General features: G+C 34.1%; 1 protein-coding gene across 1 annotated transcript in view; it reads right to left on the bottom strand.

Moving 5' to 3' along the window:
* Positions 1–5,854: 5,854 nt before the first annotated feature.
* The window catches only part of KYNU (kynureninase), a 95,751-nt gene continuing 75,702 nt past the window's right edge, over positions 5,855–25,903 (bottom strand). The window contains 5 exon segments of the mRNA XM_061199760.1: positions 5,855–6,146; positions 6,148–6,264; positions 7,870–8,100; positions 13,748–13,833; positions 15,702–15,754. Of these exon segments, the coding sequence (XP_061055743.1) occupies positions 6,117–6,146; positions 6,148–6,264; positions 7,870–8,100; positions 13,748–13,833; positions 15,702–15,754 (517 nt within the window). The 3' untranslated portion in view covers positions 5,855–6,116.

The following is a 25,903-nucleotide window of genomic DNA, read 5'->3' as shown; positions in this document are numbered from 1 at the left end:
TTATGTATTTTGGAGATTAATCCTTTGTCTGTTGATTCGTTTGCAAATATTTTCTCCCATTCTGAGGGTTGTCTTTTCGTCTTGTTTATGGATTCCTTTGCTGTGCAAAAGCTTTGAAGTTTCATTAGGCCCCATTTGTTTATTTTTGTTTTTATTTCCATTACTCTAGGAGGTGGATCAAAAAAGATCTTGGCTGTGATTTATGTCAAAGAGTGTTCTTCCTATGTTTTCCTCTAAGAGTTTTATAGTGTCCAGTCTTACATTTAGGTCTGTAATCCATTTTGAGTTTATTTTTGTGTATGGTGTTAGGGAGTGTTCTAATTTCATTCTTTTACATGTAGCTGTCCAGTTTTCCCAGCACCACTTATTGAAGAGACTGTCTTTTCTCCATTGTATATCCTTGCCTCCTTTGTCATAATTTAGTTGACCACAGGTGCGTGGGTTTATCTCTGGGCTTTCTATCTTGTTCCATTGATCTACGTTTCTGTTTTTGTGCCAGTACCATATTGTCTTGACTACTGTAGCTTTGTAGTATAGTCTGAAGTCAGGGAGTCTGATTCCTCCAGCTCCGTTTTTTTCCCTCAAGACAGCTTTGGCTATTCGGGGTCTTTTGTGTCTCCATACAAATTTTAAGATTTTTTGTTCTAGTTCCGTAAAAAATGCCATTTGTAATTTGATAGGGATTGCATTGAATCTGTAGATTGCTTTGGGTAGTATAGTCATTTTCACAATATTGATTCTTCCAAACCAAGAACATGGTATATCTCTCCATCTGTTGGTATCATCTTTAATTTCTTTCATCAGTGTCTTATAGTTTTCTGCATACAGGTCTTTTGTCTCCCTAGGTAGGTTTATTCCTAGGTATTTGATTCTTTTTGTTGCAATGGTAAATGGGAGTGTTTCCTTAATTTCTCTTTCAGATATTTCATCATTAGTGTGTAGGAATGCAAGAGATTTCTGTGCATTAATTTTGTATCCTGCAACTTTACCAAATTCATTGATTAGCTCTAGTAGTTTTCTGGTGGCATCTTTAGGATTCTCTCTATATAGTATCATGTCATTTGCAAACAGTGACAGTTTTACTTCTTCTTTTCCAATTTGTATTCCTTTTATTTCTTTTTCTTCTCTGATTGCCGTGGCTAGGACTTCCAAAACTATGTTGAATAACAGTGGTGAGAGTGGACATCCTTGCATCCTTGTCTTGTTTCTGATCTTAGAGGAAATGCTTTCAGTTTTTCACCATTGAGAATGATGTTTGCTGTGGGTGTGTCGTATATGGCCTTTATTATGTTGAGGTAGGTTCCCTCTATGCCCACTTTCTGGAGGTTTTTATCATAAATGGGTGTTGAATTTTGTCAAAAGCTTTTTCTGCATCTATTGAGATGATCATACGGATTTTATTCTTCAATTTGTTAATATGGTTTATCACATCGACTGATTTACGTATATTGAAGAATCCTTGCATCCCTGGGATAAATCCCACTTGATCATGGTGTATGATCCTTTTAATGTGTTGTTGGATTCTGTTTGCTAGTATTTTGTTGAGGATTTTTGCATCTATATTCATCAGTGATATTGGTCTGTAATTTTCTTTTTCTCTGGTATCTTTGTCTGGTTTTGGTATCAGGGTGATGGTGGCCTCCTAGAATGAGTTTGGGAGTGTTCCTTCCTCTGCAATTTTTTGGAAGAGTTTGAGAGGGATGGTTGTTAGCTCTTCCCTAAATATTTGATAGAATTCACCTGTGAAGCCATCTGGTCCTGGACTTTTGTTTGTTGGAAGATTTTTCATCACAGTTTCAATTTCATTACTTGTGATTGGTCTGTTCATATTTTCTATTTCTTCCTGGTTCAGTCTTGGAAGGTTATACCTTTCTAAGAACTTGTCCATTTCTTCCAGGTTGTCCATTTTATTGGCATATAGTTGCTTGTAGTAGTCTCTTAGGATGCTTTGTATTTCTGCGGTATCTGTTGTAACGTCTCCTTTTTCATTTCTAATTTTATTGATTTGAGTCCTCTCCCTCTTTTTCTTGATGAGTCTGGCTAATGGTTTACCAATTTTGTTTATCTTCTCAAAGAACCAGCTTTTAATTTTATTGATCTTTGCTATTGTTTTCTTTGTATCTATTTCATTTATTTCTGCTCTGATCTTTATGATTTCTTTCCTTCTGCTAACTTTGGGTTTTGTTTGTTCTTCTTTCTCTAGTTCCGTTAGGTGTAAGGTTAGATTGTTTATTTAAGATTTTTCTTGTTTCTTGAGGTAGGCTTGTATAGCTATAAACTTCCCTCTTAGAACTGCTTTTGCTGCATCCCATAGGTTTTGGATTGTCGTGTTTTCATTGTCATTTGTCTCTAGGTATTTTTTGATTTCCTCTTTGATTTCTTCAGTGATCTCTTGGTTATTTAGTAACGTGTTGTTTAGCCTCCATGTGTTTGTGTTTTTACGTTTTTTTCCCTGTAATTCATTTCTAATCTCACAGCGTTATGGTCAGAAAAGATGCTTGATATGATTTCAATGTTCTTAAATTTACTGTGGCTTGATTTGTGGCCCAAGATATGATCCATCCTGGAGAATGTTCCGTGCACACTTGAGAAGAAGGTGTAATCTGCTGTTTTTGGATGGAATGTCCTTTAAATATCAATTAAATCTATCTGGTCTATTGTGTCATTTAAAGCTTCTGTTTCCTTATTTATTTTCATTTTGGATGATCTGTCCATTGGTGTAAGTGAGGTGTTAAAGTCCCCCACTATTATTGTGTTACTGTCAATTTCCTCTTTTACAGCTGTTAGCAGTTGCCTTATGTATTGAGGTGCTCCTATGTTGGGTGCATATATATTTATAATTGTTATATCTTCTTCTTGGATTGATCCCTTGATCATTATGTAGTGTCCTTCCTTGTCTCTTGTAACATTCTTTATTTTGAAGTCTATTTTATCTGATGTGAGTATTGCTACTCCAGCTTTCTTTTGATTTCCATTTGCATGGAATATCTTTTTCCATCCCCTCACTTTCAGTCTGTATGTGTCCCTAGGTCTGAAGTGGGTCTCTTGTAGACAGCATATAGAGGAGTCTTGTTTTTGTATCCATTCAGCAAGCCTGTGTCTTTTGGTTGGAGCATTTAATCCATTCACGTTTAAGGTAATTATCGATATGTATGTTCCTATGACCATTTTCTTAATTGTTTTGGGATTGTTTTTGTAGGTCCTTTTCTTCCCTTGTGTTTCCCACTTAGAGAAGTTCCTTTAGCATTTGTTGTAGAGCTGGTTTGGTGGTGCTGAATTCTCTTAGCTTTTGCTTGTCTGTAAAGCTTTTGATTTCTCTATCGAATCTGAATGAGATCCTTGCCAGGTAGAGTAATCTTGGTTGTAGGTTCTTCCCTTTCATCACTTTAAGTATATCATGCCACTCCCTTCTGGCTTGTAGAGTTTCTGCTGAGAAATCAGCTGTTAACCTTATGGGAGTTCCCTTGTATGTTATTTGTCCTTTTTCCCTTGCTGCTTTCAATAATTTTTCTTTGTCTTTAATTTTTGCCAGTTTGATTACTATGTGTCTCAGCGTGTTTCTCTTTGGGTTTATCCTGTATGGGACTCTCTGCGCTTCCTGGACTTGGGTGGCTATTTCCTTTCCCATGTTAAGGAAGTTTTCGACTATAATCTCTTCAAATATTTTCCCGGGTCCTTTCTCTCTCTCTTCTCCTTCTGGGACCCCTATGATGCAAATGTTGTTGCATTTAATGTTGTCCCAGAGGTCTCTTAGGCTGTCTTCATTTCTTTTCATTCTTTTTTCTTTATTCTATTCCACAGCAGTGAACTCCACCATTCTGTCTTCCAGGTCACTTATCCGTTCTTCTGCCTCAGTTATTCTGCTATTGTTTCCTTCTAGTGTAGTTTTCATTTCAGTTATTGTATTGTTCATCTCTGTTTGTTTGTTTTTTAATTCTTCTAGGTCTTTGTTAAACATTTCTTGCATTTTCTAGATCTTTGCCTCCATTCTTTTTCTGAGGTCCTGGATCATCTTCACTATCATTATTCTGAATTCTTTTTCTGGAAGGTTGCCTATCTCTACTTCATTTAGTTGTTTTCCTGGGGTTTTATCTTGTTCCTTCATCTGGTACATAGCCTTCTGCCTTTTCATCTTGTCTCTCTTTATGTGAATCTGCTAGTGTTGGAGGGTCTCGTGCAGAGGCGGGGGGTGGCTGTGGCTCACTGTGGGGACAAGGACACTGGCAGCAGAAGTTCTGGGAAGTAGTCCTTGGCATGAGCCCTCCCAGAGTCTGTGAGAAAGCGAGTTTCTAATGCTCTTTCTTCACCTGGGTGATGAGGACAGAGTACTGATTATGCTTTGAATTGTTCATATACATAATTTGATGTAATTTTAATGTGATTAACATGAAATATTTTAGAACTTTAACTGATAAGCACCTTCACATACCTTCCCTTAACTCAACCATCTAGTTAATACCCGTAAGATTTTTCTCTCATAGTATCACCGTTTATGTTTCATAGAAGAAGTTACAGTTTGTAATTATTTATTTACTTGGATGTTTATAGGTTTACTATCTGTTTCCCCACTAAGCTACCTGTTCCCTGAGAGCTGAAATTATGTCTTTTTTATTTACCACTGTGAGGTTCAAAAACAGTTTCTTCTAGATGAAGTCATGTATGGTCAGATTTTAAGGTTTTGAGAATTTTTCCATCTATGAAAGATGAGTTTTGCCAAAAGTGGAGGTGGGAAGGTTTTCTAAAGCAATTATGCAACCACTCAATTAAGTGAGATAACATGTAAATAGAATAGCACAATACATGGTACATAGGAAGTACTCAATAAATATCAGTAGTTGCTGGTGTTGGTGTCAGATCTCTGCAACTTTTTATTTAACTCTACCACTCAAAGTGGTTGGCTAAGCTAATATCATCATAGTCACTCTTTCTTGCTGCTTATGTATACAAATGTAGAATATTTTGCCAATTCATGAATAGTGGTTATGGCATCAACAGCTGAGAACTAGGGGAATCTTACAGGGCTGAATGTAACTGTAGTGTTTTCGTAGTGATTAACAAAGGTCCATAGATTTGGGTTAGAGGTTGAGTGATGAAGCACTTATTTCCTAACTTTAATCCTCGATCACAAGTATCTTAGAGTGATTTATTTCACTATTTTAGAGACATAGTAGCATCTAAAGTCTTTTATCAGGAGAAGTTCCCATTAAACAAAACCAAGAGATTATGATAACATTAAATAAAGGGACATCCTTGAAAAATGGATTAGGACCCAAGAGTGAGTAAAGAAATCAATTTAATGAGCTTCAACCAACATTAGTTGTAATGAGATAAAATAATAAATATGAAAGCACAAGCAAATAATTTATGCAACTTTTGTTTTTGCTGTATATACCATTTTTAAAACCAGATCTAGGATGATATCTACTCACTATGAAAATCATGGTAATGTCAGGGATGGTAACATGAAAGAATGGCCAATGGCAATTGTAAGCTGCTGAATGAAAATTGAAAGACATTTCTTCTTTACCAGATGTTAACATATGATTAAAAAAATTGTGTATTAGAATCAATGAAATAAGGCTTGTACACAAATTAAACTCTGATGTTAAATGTATTCCTTAGTGTGGATTGTGACCAAAATATTTGAAATCCACTGCCCTAGAAAATGCATTTTCTGTTCCTCAGATTGGAGTTAGATGGAACATTGTAAAAAGCATACATACATCAGACTGTTCAACTACAGTGCCTATAAGAAACTATTTGGTAAATTAAAATTAAAGTAATATTTCTAAAATTGACACAAAAATTTCCACATACATTGTGAAGTTGTCAGTCAAATTATAAATTAAACCAACAAAAAACATTTCATTAACAATGAAATATGACAGCTAATCAAGACTGTGTACATAATACTTGCACCAGTAAAGACTTTGATCCACCAAACACCAAGAAATTGGACAGCCATGCAGATATCTCAAGGCCACAGACCTTTAAAAAAATTGTCTTGTTTTTCTGTAAAGTATACAATTGACTGCCAGTTATGTGTAATCAGTTTTGAAATAATTAAAACTTGAATAATAGGAATAAAATAACCGCAGGCTTTCCATATTATTTGCTTAAGTTGCTATGGAAAACTCGGCTACTTTTTGTTTCTGCAGAGTCAAGTGCAGAAATGAGCAGATTGATAAATTTATAAACATCATGGAAAGAATTGTAGAGAGGAACTGGAGCCACTCGAATCCCATTTGGATCCCGTTTGTCACACTGTAGGGGAAACAAAAAGTAAAACCACAATAATGTTAGCATCATTCATATAATGGAAATCCACATTCAAGAGAAACTTACATAAAACATTCATACTGATTTCCCTAAAACTTAATATAAGCAATTTTTTTCACTTTAAGTAAAACATACTGTTTCTATGTTACTTGAAACTCCCCTCTTAATAATAATTAAAATATTAATGGGTTGGTACATGAATATCCTAAGTACTTTCCTGAAGTCCAGTCAGCAATGATCCTTTTTAAGCAACCAATGGATCGAGTATACAGTTTATCTGTGGAGAGACCTGGAGAGACTGGAACCCTTGCACACATTTCAATGATTGAGAACCTCACTGAGATCTGGAGAGTTTTAGTTATATTTCCGTTAAATTCAGTAATCCCTAATCTCATGAATTGGGCTCAGATAATTCAGCCTAGTCTGAAGATCACTATGACTATCTTTAAGAAACACACCCTATAGGCTAGACAATATAATAAATGGTTTATGTGTGCTGGCACATTTTATTCCATAACAACTTTTGAGGTAAGTATTTTTGCAGAGAAAATACAGATGAAGGATCTGAAGTCAATAGTTGTTTACTAACTTTCCCAGGAGCCCATGGCTTGTAAATGGTAGAGGGTGATTTGGAATGCTGATATTCTGATTTGTGTCTTCAGAATCTGGGGATACCTCTCCTAAAGGTTTGGAAGACTGATTGCAGCAGTTTCTGAATTACATTATCACTGGAAATAGATATGTTATCACCATTTTTCCTGAAATTACTCATTAAATACTTATTAGTTCTTTTCAAGAGACTAAGAGGGCTACTTAGGCCCAACAGTTAAAAAAAAAAATTCCAGGGCCTCCCTGGTGGCGCAGTGGTTGAGAATCTGCCTGCCAATGCAGGGAACACGGGTTCGAGCCCTGGTCTGGGAAGATCCCACATGCCGCGGAGCAACTAGGCCCATGAGCCACAGCTACTGAGCCTGCGCATCTGGAGCCTGTGCTCTGCAACAAGAGAGGCCGCGATAGTGAGAGGCCCACGCATCCCAATGAAGAGTGGCCCCCGCTTGCCGCAACTGGAGAAAGCCCTCGCACAGAAACAAAGACCCAACACAGCCAAAAATAAATAAAAAAAAATTCCATACAACAGTAATACTCTTAAGATGTGTCTACATATCTTTCTTGACTGAAGTGAAAAAGTTGAAAATAATTTAGTTCAATCAAACAACTAAATAAGACTGATTTCCTTTTTCTCCCTCTACTATATTGTATGTTCTTTAATTCCACTTATTCAATAAATATATAATATATTAGGGTTTTCACTAAATTTTTTTCTGCCCAAACTATAATGAAAATAATGGATAAATTACATAAAACTCTTTCCTGCAACCAAAATTTGTGGTTTCTTCCCTTTTATCAGAAATGACAGATCTCCATGCCCTTCAGTTAGCATAGTGCTGAATACTCAGTTGGCACTTAACTTATCCTCACTGACTGATGTGAAATAACATGGAAAAATGAATAAACCAAAAAATCCAAATTTTATCCTCAACATGTAACCCATAGAGAAAAACCTGGTCGCAAAGCAAGAGATATACTTACAACCACTCCTCTTTTTTCTAGTTCTTGGAAAATATATTTAATTGGAATAGAAAATGTTAGGGTTAGCTGGCAGCCGCGATCCTCTATACGGGATGGAGTAATTATGTTCACAACTGTTTTCTTGGTTTCTGCTTTATCCTGGCTGAAGTGATGCTTGATCATGTATTCCAGATAACCAGTTAGCAAAACAGATTTTCTCCTCAGTGCTTTCATAGTTGCTTGCCTGAAGATCTGCAGAATGAGAAACAATCAGGTTCACAGTTTCTTGTTGATTTATAAAGAAGCAAAATTTAACTGTAAATCACGCATAAAAAGAAATGCCTACTTTTGACCTTTCCAATAAAACATCCTGTTTTAGATAATCTTTTTGTGAAAACATGTCCTCTTTTAAGTGCTTTGCCATTAAAAATTAAACACAAAGTGTCCATGACAGAAAAGCTGTACAAATGTCATTTAAATAATACTTGCAAAAGCAGAAAAAAGCGAACATAATGTTCCTTCAGAGTTATTTTAAATTAGCTTCATATAATTAGTATAAGTAAAACATACCTTAATAAATGCATTTAACTGTTATAAATGTCAAAAAATTTCCTCCAAACATTTTATACAATCATAATCAAGATTTTTTTCTATTTCCATATAAAGTTTAATCCACAAAAAAGTGCAGTAAGAGCTAAACGCTTATGTGGAAGGCAATGTTACCAATATTATTTATAATCGTTTTACCAATTCCTAAATCTCCTTCAGTTTAACAGTAAGAAAACAAGTAGTTAAATAGTGATGCTAAGTTTTGTCAGAAAAGCAAATAATGTTAGATAATGCATGTATTATTACTGAAGCATTTGGTCTTTCTCTTTTTCTTCTTTCATCATTTTCTCCCCTGCTAAACTCTAACAGTGGTGTGAAAATACTGCCAGTTGCCGCCTGAGGTGTCTTATATTAAGATGAGTGACAAAAGGGCACAAAATAACTGGTATTGGAACATTAGGGGTCAGAACAGACATGCTTTTCTAGCTTATCTCTTAAGGTCAAGTAGAGTTTAAAAATATATTCTACATATAAGAACTGAAATAACTGCAAACAGAGAATGATGCACTCCAAGCCACTTAATGTCCCTTTTCTGTATCATGTTATGCCACTGAACAAACATAGGGTCATTTGCTGATATCTATACTTTATGAAGTCTATGAAAATAGTTTTTTCTGTATATACACATGGCATGTGTGGGCAGGCATTCTACTAGAACTGAACCATTCAGGCATAGATTTTCTTGACCTATTGCATGGAGGCTATGGATGTGGCTGAAGGAGAGGATGGGAGTTGTATGTAAGGTAATGTATTGAAGGAAGAGAGGAAAATCAGAGGATAGAAAGCTATCTGCCTCTCTTCCCAACCAGACCTCATGGACTGTATCTGCAGCCTGGGAAGAGTTCAGCTGCAAATAGAAGCTTAGGTCTTTGAGGTCCATGTCAAAAGGCATCTCACATATTCAGTGCAAAAAAATGCTGCTTTAGGGCTTAGGTAACCCCAGTTACATGGAGTTTGGTAAGAGGCATCTCTTCATTTCCTTTGTAAAACAAAATGTCCATAGATTTGGCACAATGAAGACTCAAGGGAACACCTCCAAGTTTTGGATCAAGAGAGCCTGATCCAAGAATCAGCATTCTTACAGAGAGCAGGAGCAGGGACAGGTAAGGTGTAGCCCACCAGTGGTTTGGCTGTCAGGTTTGGAATTTTTTAAAAAATGTGACAGGAATCTTTACAAGTTTCTCTTTGGAGAGTAATAATAATTTGAGGACATTTTAATTATTTAAATAATTCTAGTACACTTTCTGGATCTGCTTTGGGCCCCGTAAGATGCAGATGGGGACAATGTGTAAAGTAGTACTTTTAATGGTATTTCATTTGTATTCATAGGTTAGTAAGACTTTGGGGAATATTAAGTTTATAGGGGTTTTTTTTTAATGAAGTTTTTTGCTTTTGCAGATTTGATAACAAGGAACCAATTTTTTTTCATGACAAATATCTCAATTTTAACATATCATGACTCTTTGTTAATAATAAAATAACTTTTAAATGTAAAACTAGTTTCCACATTACAACCACAACAAGAGAAGCTGCATTCTGAGGCGGTCTTAAATTCTTCTCAGAGTGTAAAAGTCTTTACTGAGGCCTCAGATAAAAATATCAAGAGGGGATAATAGGAGTTAACAGTGAAGTAGAATAAATGTCCTTTTTTTTTTTTTTTTTGCTTCTCATTATTTTCATGCTTTCAGTACGGTGGAATAATTTTTTTTTTTAATTAGGAAAAATGAAAAGTGTAGTTTGAAAATATTCAGCTTATAACAGAATTCTTGGCGGAGTTTCCACTACTTGGGTGAGTTTTCTTGCTAACTAAAATAAATGCAAAGCTAGAAAAGTTAGATATGTTTAAATAGGAAAAATAAGTATAGCATGATGTTTTCAATTCTTAAATTCTTAAAATTGGCTCCCTAATAACTCTGAGGAAAGACAGTACATTTCTTCTGACTTGCCCTGTATTTTAACTGAATGCTCTAATTTTATATATTTAAGCTATTTATTTAATTATATATTTATGTACTGAAAAAGTCTAAAATTGTCTACCTATCGCTACATAGAAATATGACCCTTCAAAATACAATATAAGTATTGTTTAATTTCAAGTTAGTAATTAGAAGATTGAGGTGACCTCCAAAGTAATCTGGTCCAAACATCTTCATTAAAAAATTGAGGCAAATGAATTCAAGAGTAGTTGTCACTTGTTGAAGGTCACACTTAGTGTCCCAGTGAGGGATAGAGTATTTGCCTCCTGCTTCCTACCTTATTGCTCTTTCTCTTGATCCACAATATTTTTTAAATTATTGTACAAAAGATTAAATAGGCAGCAGTATGAAGAAACAGTTTGAAACTGATTATAAGGTGCTATTTTTCATGGTATCCATCAATCAATCAAATACACATTAATTGTGAACAAAGCCATAATTAATCTTTTTAAAAAATTCTCTGTATTGCAAATCTGAAATCATATCCATGTACATTGATTCTTAAGTATAGAATCTCTTCTTCGGTTGGCATTTGACTGTGTGAGAATATTTTTCGAAAGGGAAGTAGAGATAACAAAGAAAGGTAGCTTGATTCATGTATTTATTTCTTTCATTTACTCAAACTTCAGCTACCTATCTCCTATATGCGTAACTTTTAAATAAATAAGGTAAGTACTGAATCGGTTAATTCACTGACACTCACATGGCAAACTCAGAAACATCTAGAAAGTACAGTGTTTTAACAGTTAAGTAGAGAATGGGAAACAATGAAACGTATTATTTTGTAATTTCAGAATTTTGCAGTTTATAATAGGGAGCAAGAATTTTGAAAACACCTTCTTTAACACAAGGTTTGATTACTTAAAGATAATTTTGGTTAGAACATAGCCTCGACAGTGAATGATTTAATAAGATATTTCCAAGAGGATGCAGAGAAATACTTAAGTGATAAGAAGCTCCAGAGCAGTGTACATACCTCTTCTGTGACATTTAGAGTCTTTTTCTCAGGTTTAAGTTTAGATATTAAAGGAGAAGATAAATCAGTCTTCAGATTCCAGCTGAGAATAGAAACCATGTCTAGGTGACTATAATACAGTGTGGAAGAAAACTATTGGTAGGGAAAATAGGAATAAGACTCTTCCTGTGGCAGAAGAGGTGGATACCGAAGAACAGTCAGTCCACTGCAGAGAATACCAAAGTGACAGTGTCTAAAAGACATTTTCTAGATATGGCTAGGAAGTCATTTGCAAAGATAAAATCAGAGGAAACTTTAAGTACTAGTTTTTCCTAAGGTATTCCTTGGTGCCTTGTTTTTTCTTACTGTAACTCATCTTCTCCCTGATATAAACTTTCAAAATAAGCAAAACGTTATCTTCTTTTAAAATATTTAACGGGGGACATCCCCGGTGCTCAGTGGTTAAGAATCCGCCTGCCAATGCAGGGGAAACGGGTTCGATCCCTGGTCCGGGAAGATCCCACATGCTACAGAGCAGCTAAGCCTGTGTGCCACAACTACTGAGCCTGCACTCTAGAGCCCACAAGCCACAACTACTGAGCCCTCACGCCACAACTGCTGAACCCATGCACTGCAACAACTGAGCCCGCGTGCTGCGGCTACTGAAGCCCACGCGCCTAGAGCCCGTGCTCCGCAACCAGGGAAGCCACCGCAATGAGAAGCCTGCGCGCTGCATCGAAGAGTAGCCCTGGCTCGCTGCAACTAGAAAAAAGTCGGCTCGCAGCAACAAACACCCAATGCAGCCAATAAAATAAAATAGAATAGAATAGAATAAAATAAAAATGTTTAACGGAAGTGTTCCTCAGGTTGGATATTTTGAAAGCAAATCAAATATCATTATTTGATTTGCCGAGTAGATTTCATCACCCCCCTGAAAAAAAATTTTTTAAATATGTATCACTGCCTGCGAAATCTTGTTACTGGGTCTATTTCAACTTTAAAAAAAAAAAAAAAAACCTGCCAAAAAGTGAAAACAGCACAAGCTCCATCTAGTGGTCATACCGAGTACGTGCTCTTTAAACTGGGATGAAATGAAATGAGTTGATTACTACTATCTAGTGGTGAAGTTGTATAAAAACAGAGGAACTTGACGCTGCTGTCCAGTGGCCAAAATGAGAAGCTGCTGTGAATGTTCACAGAATTCTAGAATTTTAAGTTTGGAAGAGATTTTGGAAGTCTTTATCCGGTCACTCATGCCAGAATACTCCACAGTAGAATTTCCTAAACTAGATGATTTTAGGAGGCTTTCAATTTAAAAAAAAGCAAAAAATCAAAATTTTATTTGAATAACTACGTATTTAAAATCTCTATTAGAAACATGTATATTTACTTAAAATATATTTTACTTAAATGTATGTATATAAAATATACATTGCCTTAATACATGTATTAATACTATTATTATATAGATATAATTATTAACAATATATATTTACTTAGATAAATTTAGTCTTAATCTGAAATTAATGAATATCCAATATCCAAATAATTAATTAGGAGACATATATATGTGTGTGTGTATATATATATATACACACACATATATATACATATATATGCATTATATGTGAGTAAAAATGAATAGATATAGGTAAGTACCCTATTATTTAGGGTGAGACTAATTTTAAGTAGAAGCATGAATGAACTTAAAGAAAACTATTGAGCCAGTAATAGTAGAAATTAAACATGGATATAATGTTATAGAAACACCAATGGGGAAAAAGAAAATCCACCCTACCTCATGGGACAACCTTACTCATCTTTGGTTTACTCTGACTATTTATACTCTCCCCAACCCCCTAAAGTCTTCCTATAGTTTTGTCACATGGCAGTTTGTCAGTTCATTGACTCACAGAACTAGAAGAAACAGAGTCCCCAGTAATCACAACATCATCCAGCACACAATAATTTCTTAATAAGTAAGTGTTTGAAGGAGTGAATTAATCAAGACTTAAATATTGCATGTTTGTTTTGTATATAGAGAGACCAGTAGAAGATTAAATAACTTATTCAGGTTCACACAAATTCTAAGTGGAACTAAAAATATGTCACCCCAGGTAAGTTTCATTGAACATTTATTAAGTGTCAGCAGTGTGCCAAGCCTTGGGTTGGGGGCTGAAGATATAAATAAAAAGTGACATTAGCACACAGTCACTGTCCTAATGGAGAACCCTGCCCTTCCTCCGTTGTTTATGCACATTGCATATTAATCTAGCTGATAAGCAGATAAAGTAAAACAACATGTCTCAGGTAAAGAGAAAGGTAAAGATGTGGGAAGGTTGAAGCATAGATCACTTACCTCTAAACTAGCATGTAAGGAACAGACCAATAGAATGGGAGGATTTGAAATTCGGAATCCATTGACCCCAGGGATTAACTGCAGTTCTGAAAAATTAATATCGTGTCATTTTTATAGAATGTGCCTAAAAAGGTGTCCTTTATGGATTTTTTTATGACAGTAAAGTAGAGAGGAAAAATATAAGACTTAAAAACTTTTCTTCCTGAGATTTCTGAGATATTTAAGAGAAATGCCATGGACCTAAAATACCGGCATATTTCTCCTTCACCTACAACTTCCATCTCCTCTGCCCCCACCTTCATAGCAGCCTACGAAAAATTAGAGCCCTTAAACACAAGACAAACATAATGTCATCTAGAAGATTTTCGGGACCCCATCCTCTGCCCTCTCATCCCCAAGTCAGCATTCCTTGTTCTGCTCCATGCTTTGCCTTTCTATTATGAAACCATGTCAACAAGGGGAAGATATCAAGATTCGAATGGCTTGTAATTGTAATGTCACCCAAAGGCAGAAATATAAATGAAATGACCTAGGAAGGTGACTTTTAACATTAGGATTACTAGGTCAAGTAGCTTCTCTTAGGAAAGAAGAAAAAAAAAGGCTTTAAAAAAAAATGATCTGCCTAAGTATGATATATTAAAAAGGTAAATTAATAGCAGACATTATCCTAATTATAATTAATTAGATTGAATAGTTGCAAGTTAAATCCAAGAGTTAAAACTGCTAGTTAGAGATAAAGTTAAAAACTGATACTGACTAAGAGTGAGAGAATTTTCTGGGTCTTTAGAGATGCATCTAATTAAGGCTAGTCAAACTATATCCTGTGGGTCAAATCTGGCCCACCACTTGTTTTTGTAAATAAAGTTTTATTGGAACGTAGCCACATTCATTCATTTATGTATTTTTGTGGCTGCTTTAGCACCACAATGGCAGAGTTGTGTATTTGCCACAGAAACAGCATAGCCCCAAAAGCTTAGCATATCTCCAATCTGACCCTTCACAGAAAACCTTTGTCCACCCCTGATCTAATCCAGCTCCCTCATTTACAGATAAGAAAACCCACTACAAACAATTTAAATAACTGGCATAATAACAGAGTTCATTATTTCAGCAGCCAAGATAAAACACAGCTTTCCTGATATGACTGAAGAGCCCATCTTTATTCTTTGCATCTTGGTTGGTGCAAATGTGAATATATTTAAAATCATATCTCAAGGTTGGAAGCAGTCTGAAGGATCAAGTTTAAGTTTAATTCTCACAACATTTAGGAAGTTCTCTGTATCCCATGTGATGGAAGAATAAGTCACTCAGGAAAAAGAAATAGGGCAATTTGAGAACTCCCTGCGCATGGTGTACTTTCATTTCTACCCATTGGGGTTACTATTTGGTATGTGGTGAAAGCCACAAAAGAAGGAAAATTAGGGAAAATAGAGGGATAAAAATGAACATTTATTAAATAGTATGCTACTTGGTTTATAGCTTAGAATGTGTCCTGCCCTCAAACCAAACCCTGAAATAGTTATTATTATTCACATTAGATATGTGAGGAAAAAACCAAAAAATCCAAAATGATAAATATGTGCAACATCACAAAACTATTAAGCAGCAAAGTGGGTTTGATACCTAAGTCTCTCTGGGTCTGACTCCAAGCCAACAATTCCTTCCTGTTTTCCCTGCCTGATGTTTTAGGTACTCCATATTGATGAGATCTGAGTACTTTAGATTTCACTTCTTCTTATTTCCCTACAAAAGGATAGACTCAAAATCATGCTAAAATCTATGAACACTTAGTCTTACACTGAAGAAATGTCATTTCTTATTTTAAGAATTCTCAGTGGCATTTTCAAAGTGCACTCTCCATGAGGCATGTATATTACATATCATACAAAGACAGATGAAAATTGAAATAAAGTTAAGACAAAGTGACTTGTGAAGTAAAATTGAATACACTTACTGTTATCCATCTTAAATCTGGTGCTTAATTCGTGGCCAAACCATCCCACTAACCTGAAACATAAATAATAACATTTGATATTTTGGTCTATAAAAATAGTCACAATTCATATAGGCCAAACCATCCCACTAAGCTAAAACATAAATAATAACATTTGATATTTTGGTCTATAAAAATAGTCACAATTAATATAGGACTCTAGGGCCTGCGTTTTAAAATCATGTGTGATACGAGTCATCAAATACTTAAGCATATAAATACTATATGATATCATAAGGCAATTAATATTTATAACCTTCTTGAGATTGAGTATAAAATCAATTTATTCTTGTTACTAGTTGTATTACCTTTGCAAAGTTAAATCATCTGGAGACCTGTACTTAATGACCTTGTTCTTATTTAAAATTAAATAAAATGAACAAAAATGTTGTTTCTTTTAGATTTTAAAACAAAGGTGAAAGCTCGAAAAAAAAGTGATTAATACAATAATGTATTTTTCTTGCAGTAAGCTCTCTAAAGAGAAATGGCAAAAAAAAACCTATATAATTTTTGCAAAATTTTAAATAATTTTCTAAAGAAATTGTTACTTTCAGATTTTAATAAGAATGTTAATTAGCCAGATATAAAATACAATATATATACGAAAAATCATATGTATGTGTGTGTGCTTATTAGATGAAAAAAATTACGAAATATCTAAAGAAAAATATAAAATTTGGGAAAGAGAAATACAATATTCCTGATAATCAATTCTTCCTAAATAAATTGCTAGTTTTAATACTGCCAAAATTAAAAATTCCAAGTATGTTGTTTTTGGATTTGGCAAAATGTTATTAAGTTTATATAGAATATATGAGTGAAAATAATAAATTTTGAAATAGAAGAGTATAAAGGTGAATATGCTGTATATTATATAGCATATTACGAAGTTCGTTAAATGAATGAGCACAATACTATTAAAAGAAGCATCAGGGAGACAAATGGAACATGGCAGAAAATACAAAAAACAGTCCTCAGATCATACAACAATTTAATAAGTGATAATTGTAACATTCCAAAAAATGCAAAGATGAAGAAAATATGTTCATATATTTATATGATTTTTAAAAGAAAAATTTCTAAGTATGAAAACCAAAGAAAATATAAAGGAACATATGTATATATTCAGACACATTTAAAATTCTGTATTACAAAGAAAAAGCAAATGAAAAACCAAAAGAAAAACCAATGATGGGGAGAAGGAAGCTGTTTGCCACATTTAAAAGAGTTTTCACCAAGAGTTTTTTCATCAGAGAAAGGGCAGTGTCCCCAAAACTACACAGCCAGGAAGCATGGACAAGGCATTTATAAAAGGAGAAATGCATATGCCCCATGAATTCTGGGGGGGGGGGGGTTGAAAACTCAATCTCAGTAATAATTAAAAATATGAAAAAACATGAAGCTCAGACCATGCTTCACATATCAAATTGGCAAAGTCATTTAAAATTTATATGTCTATTTTCATCAAGGATTTAGTAAAAAGGAAATAAGCTCTTTGTCTAATAGTGAATATATAAGTAATAAAGCCTTTATGGAGTACAGTTTGAAAATATAAATTAAATATATGTATAGTTTTCTGTCCCAGTACTTTTACTTGTTCCAGTTTATCCAAAGGACTATTTGGATTACACTATTTGGAGTACACTAAGATGTGTGTGCTAGGACAATGAACACAATACTATTTACAGTGTCACAGCAACCCCAATATCTTGTAACAGAGAAACAATAAAATAAATTATACAACTTTTTTATGATGGAATATTATGTAGCCATTATAAAAATCATGTTTGAAAGAATGTATATTCAAAAAGAATAAAATGGACATAACAATATTTAAACTATGTTTCCAATTTTAGGATAAAATATATTGCATGCATTTATATGTAATTATGGCCAAAATGTTTAATTTTTTCTTTATTCACATCCAAGTCAAACTTAGATGTAATGGAGAAACACCAAAGGTACTTTCATTAGTACTAAGATTTTACAGCTATAATAACTGAAAAAAGAGGTAGTAAATTATCACTACTTTCAAATTATACAATTTTGTACCTGGTATGAACAAAAAGATAATTTAGTATGGTAATCTGGTACAAAATTAATATGAGAACTAAATATCTGAAGTTTAAAATTTCAACAAGCTGATATATTAATAAGAAATATTCCAGACCTACATTAAAAAAGTTTAAATACTTCTGAATCTGAACAACAAGAGCAAAAAGACTTGAATAATTTTCAACATCAAGAAAAAAGTCAGGACTTCCCTGGTGGCGCAGTGGTTAAGAATCTGCCTGCCAATGCAGGGGACACGGGTTTGAGCCCTGGTCCGGGAAGATCCCATGTGCCGCGGAGCAGCTAAGCCTGTGCGCCACAACTATTGAGCCTGTGAGCCACAACTACTGAAGCCCGTGTGCCTAGAACCCGTGCTCCACAACAAGAGAAGCCACTGCAATGAGAAGCCCACGCACCGCAACGAAGAGTGGCCCTCCATCGCCCCCCAACTAGAGAAAGCCTTGTGTGCAGCAAAGAAGACCCAACGCAGGCATAAATAAATAAATAAATAAATTTATTAAAGAAAAAATCAATTCTCCTCAAATTGATGTATAAATTTATATAACCCCAGTAGAATATACAAACATTTTATTTTCATTTGGTACTTGCAAGCTGATTCTAATGCCATATGGAAAAACAAATAAATAATATTAAAAAAATCCCTAAAAAATAACAGCTATGACATTGACATAACAGCTATGACATAACAGCTCTGACAAAATATTACTATATTATAAAAATTCAAAATGAAAACAATGTGTAACTATGTTAATAAATCAATTAATATACCATTCATCATATTAATAAAGCTGAAGAGAAAGTTATAGAATCATCTCCATAGACCAATGAGTCATAAGAGAAAGTTCTATCAAGTGATATTTGCAACTTAGTCACAAGAGGTTAATTTTTGTAGTATAAAAGTATCTAGAGATCAATAATGCAAAAATAACAACCCAAGAAAAATGACCAACATATATAGAAAAGGCAAATGGCTCTTAAAAAAAATTTTTTTTTAAAAAGAGCTCTCCACTTAACTAATGATAAGAAAAATACAAATGAAAGCTACACTGAGATACATTTGCTCTCCTCTTAGATTAGAAAAAATTCAAAAGTTTTATTAAGGACTCTGTTAGTATTAACATGTTTTATAAGTAATTCTCATGTATTATTGTGGGAATATGTATTATTGATGCACCCCTCTAGAAAACAAATGAGTAACAGCTATAAAATCTACAAATACATGTATTCTTTGACCTGGCAAATTCACTTTTGGGAGTTTATTCTCCAGTAGAACTTGTACAAGTATGAAGTGAATTATGTATAAGTATAGCCATTGCATCCCTTTTAATAATAGTCCAAGATTGAAAATAACCTAAACTTCCTTCAATAAAAGACTAGTTTTATAAATTATGCTAAATTTATATTATAAAATATCACATAGTCATTATATCAAAAGTGAATGAGAATGAGTTCTGGGTCCTGAAAGGGAATGATTGCAAGAGATAAGAAACCAAAAAATAAAGATATACAACAGAACATGTAGTATCTTTTATGAACTTGGTAATTATCTTGCTTATCTTCATTTTTCTCCCCCAACTAGAATGTAAGCTCATGAGATCAGGGACTTGTCTCTTAGTGTTTGTAGAAGAGTGTTTGTAATGTGGATGTGTGACGAATGGTAAAAGATTGTTAGGAGAAGCATGAGTTAGGGCAACTGACTAGTGTGGTGATGGTCAGGGGAGGCTCTGACGAGGAAGCTGAGCAGAAGAATGAGTATATTTCAGCAAAAGAGGAAGGAAAAAGTGTTCCAGATAGTCAAATAGCATATTCAAAGGCCCAGCACATATAAAGACTATGAGGGCAAATTTCCCACCACCTCCCTTTTCAACTTTTATATTTTTGTGCGTGTTATACTGTTTGACTTTAAATGAATTCTGCTGTTTTTATTGAGTTTACTAAATTTCTAGGTGTAGACTTAATATTCAACTTCAGAATTGTTTTCAAATGATTTTTCCGGAATAAAGCTCTAAAACTTATTAGAAAACTGATGATCCAGTTTGGGTTCTGCTCCTGCTATGTATGATATTTTTAGTCACATATTAATTGCCAATTTCTCTTGACTTGAAAAATCTATGGCTTCAGGGACAACTACTGACATAATATTGTTTGGAAAAAAATGTTTGGGGTGGTAAAAAAAAACTTTGAAGGTATTAATTAAAAATTTTCTCATTATTTGCAAATAATTTTCTAAAACTTTCTTCTCCACAGTGAATCAATAAATTTTATTGCTTCAGGGTCATTTGTTAAGTGGAGAGCACCAAAAGATGTATACTCTTTTTAGCTTTGAGTTCCAAAGCAAGCTACTGAAACTTATAGCAGAGTCAGTAGTCTTTAAAAGCCAAGGCTTTTGACTTGCAGTAGATAGACATTTTGGAATTCTAATTATCAAGTGTCTCATATAATAGCCTAGCATAAAGTTCATGCTGTAAACAGCAAAAAGAAAAGAGAATAATAAATCTAACCCATGAATCAAATGACATTTGTGAGTGCTGAGGAATGAAAAGCTTCAGAAAGGGAAATAGAAAGACTGGATTCATATTCCTAATACAGAGCTGGCTGCACTCCCTACCCCCAGTTAAGTTCTAGGAGATGGGAGTTGGGATGGTTGAGAGGTCAGTGGGAATTCCAGATATGTTTGGGAGGATCTAATGATACGAAATTCCTGAGCCATGTTCCCTCAGCCCTACGAGGCAATCCAAAGGGTTTGTAAGAATCCCTCCATGCCAGGTTGGTGCCATAATCTTCATACAAAAATGGTTAGCAGAAGGGCCTGTGATAGCACCTCCATTTATAATCTAGGATCATACTAACCCAAGAGACCCAAGAGAGTATCCTGAAATTCCTGTTTCCCCAGAGAAGGAAATTGAAGTGACTGAGAAAGTCAGCATCCCCAGTGGAGCTTGAGATAAAGGGCATAGGGTCATGGTAGCTCCACAGACATCTTGGAGGATGTAGCAGTAATGGGAGCAGATGACCAAGGGAGTGCCAGGTACATTTTAATGGATTCCAGGAGATGGCTGTAGACAAGATGCCTCTCCTTTATCTATGTCTGGGCACTCTGTACGTCACCCATCGTGCAACCTTAGATGCCATGCTAAGGAGAGAAGGACAAGAAAAGAACTCAGAACTGACAGAGCTTAAATTCTGAATTTACTGAGAAAAGTCACTAAGTATACCTCAAAGTTATAAGACTGAATTTCCTGAATCAAATGAGTTGATAGATGAAAATAAAGAAAATAAAATTATTTGTCCCCCTAAGTTTATGGTCTGGTGACATTTACATATGTAACTTACTAAAAAAATTATTAAATTTCTGATGACAACTGAAATCAATTATAAAATGAAAAGTATGTTTATCAAAATTCTCATATGTTTTTGTATTAAATATCCAGAATCAGAACCTATGTTTAGTTAATCTGAACACGTAACTGAGCTATATGGATGAGTTAAATTGAGTGGGAAAACAAATCACTGTACAATGTAATTGTTTATTTGAGGTACTTATATTTATCATGATGTATATTTATTGAAAACCCATTCTTTCAGCAGGCATAGAACTGTGCTGGGTACTGAGGGGAACTCACTATCACCTTTTCTATTGAGGCTAAGATTATGTTTGCATAAAAAAAGAGGAATAAAGAAAGGAGTTCTAGCCTGAATGAATTAGATTCATTCACTGTCATTTAATACAGAGGCATTGACTATTGTTTTATGTTATTTCTATCTTTTGAAAGAGAAGAAAAATACTACAGTTTGTTAAAGAGAATGATTTCTTCTGTAGTTACAAATCAAAAAAATAATGTATGAGCCCTTTTTCACGTAATGCTTTCTTTGCAAACAGATTCAAAATTTTCCTCTTGGCATTTTCTTTTTTAAAAATCTGAGGCAAATACAGTGGCTATGAGACAGGGTAATGGAAAACTGGGAATTTTTTTTCCATTTTTTTTCAACGGGTTTAAAATAAAAATTGGGAGAGTACTTCAATACTTTTTTTCTTATTTAGCAACTTTTCTTTCATTTTTGTGTATTCATTTAAAAGACTAGGTATTTGTCATTTCTGTTTGTGGAGTGCTATTAAAAATTCAAGAGTATGAGTTATGATTGCTGGGCATATCTGACAGAAACATCAAAGACCTAGATACATGGTATCCAAAGATACCATCAAAGACCTAGATATGAACGTGGCATCATAGGAGGAAATTATAGTTCATGCTTAAAAGTACTGATGGCATGTTCATAGCCCAAATATGAAAGGAACAAGTAAATACACGGAGGGAAAATGTTTTCTTCTTTAGAGGAAAAAATACTTGGACCTGAGTCTATAACTGAGGTCAAGGCATCATTTTTTATGCTTTATTTACTGAATCCATGAAAGTACTTTAACTTTTTATCTGAAAAAGTACAAATATGATATTGTAATTTTTTCTGAGTTGCCTCATTATTTGATGATAATATGCCTCTTTTGAATTTATTCACTAAAGAGATTATATTTTGCTATCCAATGGCTTAGTACAAAAGATACTGGGAGACTAACCTCTGGGCCAGCCGCATTGGATATTCTGATTGTTTGCCATCCATCACCCTTAGCCACCACATCTGTGTCACTTCTGGATGGAAATTATATAGTCCTATAGAACATTTCAGAGTCATCTATCAAATCAAATTGCTTGTTCTCATGCCAACAGGAAATCCTATTCAAAAGGCATGGATGGGCAAAGCTTTTGCATAGTGAACTGCTAAGGAAAAAAAAGGGCAGAAACAAAGACATGTTTGCTGGAAAATGGGCAAGATCATTTCATGTCATCTTACTTATTAATCTTTGCAACAACACTCTGAAGTAGGTATTGTTTCCATCATTTTATATTTGAGAAAAGTAAGGCTTACAGAGTTTGAGTGATCATCTAAAGGAACGTAGCTAGTTAAGCCCATATCCTGCCCAGTAAGTGAGCAGGAACACTGACCCACAGTGAGAAGCTGTGGTTGATATAGCGTCATCAGAAGGAAGTTGAAGGAGGGGGTTCAAAGCAAGTACCTTAACAAACCAATAAGCAAATAGAAGCTGAGATGGTCAGTCCCTGCAAGCTGAGTAGAAGAGCAGATGCTCAAAGTAGACTCAGGTAAAGTAAAATAGTTTAATGGAAATTAGTGTGAAGTTAGAGTTGATGCTTGTTATAAGGGACTCTATTTCTATCATTTATGTGACTAATTAAATTACCTTTCTTTTATCAGGCTTATTAGAGTTTTCCTATATTTCACTCATTAATTCTTCAAAAATAGTTAATGAGACACCTTGATAGAAGCAAGAGATAGAAATAGTACAGTGAGCTGTACTAGAAATGGTTCCTGCCCACAAAGAGCTTAAAGTCTATTGGGTGTGGGTGTGACTCAGGGTAGAAACTAATTAAACAAATATTAATTCAACAAAGGGTGGGTGGGTAGCCCCCCATCTCTGAATCCTGGTTTTCATGCCTTTATGTGGCTCACAATTAAGAATTGTGGGTGGACCTGTGTCTCTTCCTCAAGAAGAATGGATTCAGGTGACATAGCAAAGTAGAAAGAATTGAGAGAGGGAAAATGGACTCAAACCTAGATGTCTGATATTAAACAAGAGCTAAGGAAGACAGAGTTGCTGACAGATTCTGTTAGGAGTGAGACATTGAGTGGATTGAAACCCTGAAAGAAATGAAATTAGAGACTCAAAAGGTAAGAAGTTTCAGTTTCATCAACGTGAATATTGAACTCATTAAGAGAAGGAAAGTAGAGTAAGAGAAACAGAAGAAAGAAAACACGGCTCTTCATAGAGGCTATTTATACCATAATTCCCTAACAATCAGTAGTAAATTGGGTGAGAGTGCTCCAGAGCAGGAGGATAATATATATGGCAGTAAAGTCTAATATCTAGATGTGACAGTGACATCACTGAATTCTGTTACCAAAGCAATTACTTGAAAATTTTCATCAAAACAACTCAACAAATCATAGTACAAACACTCTTACAGTTATGAAAAAAGAGGATGGAGGAGCTATTCCATGTTGTATGTGCTTCAAAGTCCTGAAGCCAGTAGTGGTTAATTGTCCCAAACTGTCACTGATTTTCATGTGATGCTTTTCTTCCTCTATATCTTTATTCTGATATAAAATATTAATAATTACCATATTCTTTTAATCATTTGTGGTATCTATAATCTTAATGAAGTTCTAAATATTATTTCTTCTGGAAATAATTACAACTTTCTAAAATTAATTGCTCTATACTTTCACTTGATAAAAATTAATAATTTAAATGGGGTGTTACAACAAGAGAATGACATTTTTATCATATTAAAATTTATTTTTACCCATAATTCCTTGTAAAGTAAAAGAATCTTAGAATCTCTTCTTTAACTTCTGACATTTTTCAGATAATCCTGAATATTTTCATGATAAATAACATCAGTGATATATGTTTAATATAAGAGCCCATACTAATATAACTTTTACCATAACCAGATTAAAATTTTGAAAATCATTGTTAATTTAAATAAGAAAAGGAAAAAGAATTCTGTTTATTAAAATAGTATGTTCGAAAGATAAAGTCTTTTCCCCGTATTATTTTCCAATGCTGGAAAGTGAACAACGTGAAACCAGGTGACTGACTCCTCAAACATCAAGCAAAGATCTTGTAAAAATACTCAGAAGAATTTGATTTGATTTTGTGGATTCATCCTGATTTAGGTTCTTGTAGTTTTATTAATTTTGAGAGCAACAGAAACAAATGTTAACAGATTTCATTATGAATCAGACATTGTTCTAAACAATCAATCTTCAAAAGAATGCTGTGATGTAGATACTATTATCATCCTCATTAAACAGATGAGAAAATTGAGGTTCCAAGACACTGGATAAATAGTCAAAGATAGGGGAATTCTCTGGCGGTCCAGCGGTTAAGACTCCGCTTCGACTGTCAGGGGCGTGTGTTCCATCCCTGGTCGGGGAACTAAGATCCCACATGCCTCACATTGGTGGCCAAAAAAATTAATTAAAAAAAAAAAATTGGTTGAAGATAATACAGTTATTAATCCTTGAAGCCCAAATACAGATATAGACCATCATGACCAAGTATATTCACAAACACATGCAAAATCGCATGGGCAGTCTTTTTTTTTTTTTTTTAATTCATCAAAGAGTCTAAAAAAACCCCAATATTCCTTAGATTACTTAAACACTATGCTTAAGGTTCTGACCTGGCAAAATGCCAGGCTGGATGACAGCCACATTTTTTTTATATACAATGTTTTCCCTTCCTCAAAAAAAATGGTTTTTTGACTCTGTCCTTTCATAATCACTGTAGTCAGTTTCTCTTCTTCAAAATGCATGGACCTAGGTATCTAATATAATGAATCTGAGTAAGTGTATCGATCATATATTATATCTTGAAGTTTGGACAGATGGAATGGGGGCTGTTTAAAGTCAAATAAAGAAACGATTATTTCAAAGAATATTTATTCAAACTCAAAATACATTTCTAAGAACCTAGGGGAAAATTAAATTCATTTTAAGACTCCACCACTTGGAATGCAGGAAAGGTAAAATCAAAATACAAAAGAAATATAATATAAATGAAATCATGGCATGAATTCTAATAAACAAATATTCTAAAGCTAATGCAGCAAAATTAAAAACCATTAAATTAGCTTATAAGTAGCTATTATCACAAAAAGCTCATAAATCATATCTACAAATTGAATATGAACAATAACAATTAAGATGCAATCTCATCATACTTGGATAGAAATTTGAATCTTTTGCCATCAAAAATTAAAAATCAAGCAGTGAGTAAATTTACTTAAAATGAGGATATTAACAGAATTTTGAGAGAAGGTGTTGGAAGAGATCCAATAAATAATAAAAAGTAAAGATTTTAATATGCTTTTTGTTCTTTGAACATCATAAATTTCCTAAAAGGAGTTTCAAATAAGTATTATCAAATGGAAAGCATCACTTACAATAAAGGCATCTTTGAGCCATGATATTCAGATTCAGTAAGAGGAAGCCACTAGGGATCCAATCAG

The sequence above is a fragment of the Eubalaena glacialis genome, chromosome 1 (genome assembly GCF_028564815.1).
Source record: "Eubalaena glacialis isolate mEubGla1 chromosome 1, mEubGla1.1.hap2.+ XY, whole genome shotgun sequence".
Classification (NCBI taxonomy): Eukaryota; Metazoa; Chordata; class Mammalia; order Artiodactyla; family Balaenidae; genus Eubalaena; species Eubalaena glacialis.
This window is presented reverse-complemented; position numbering and strand designations above follow the sequence as displayed.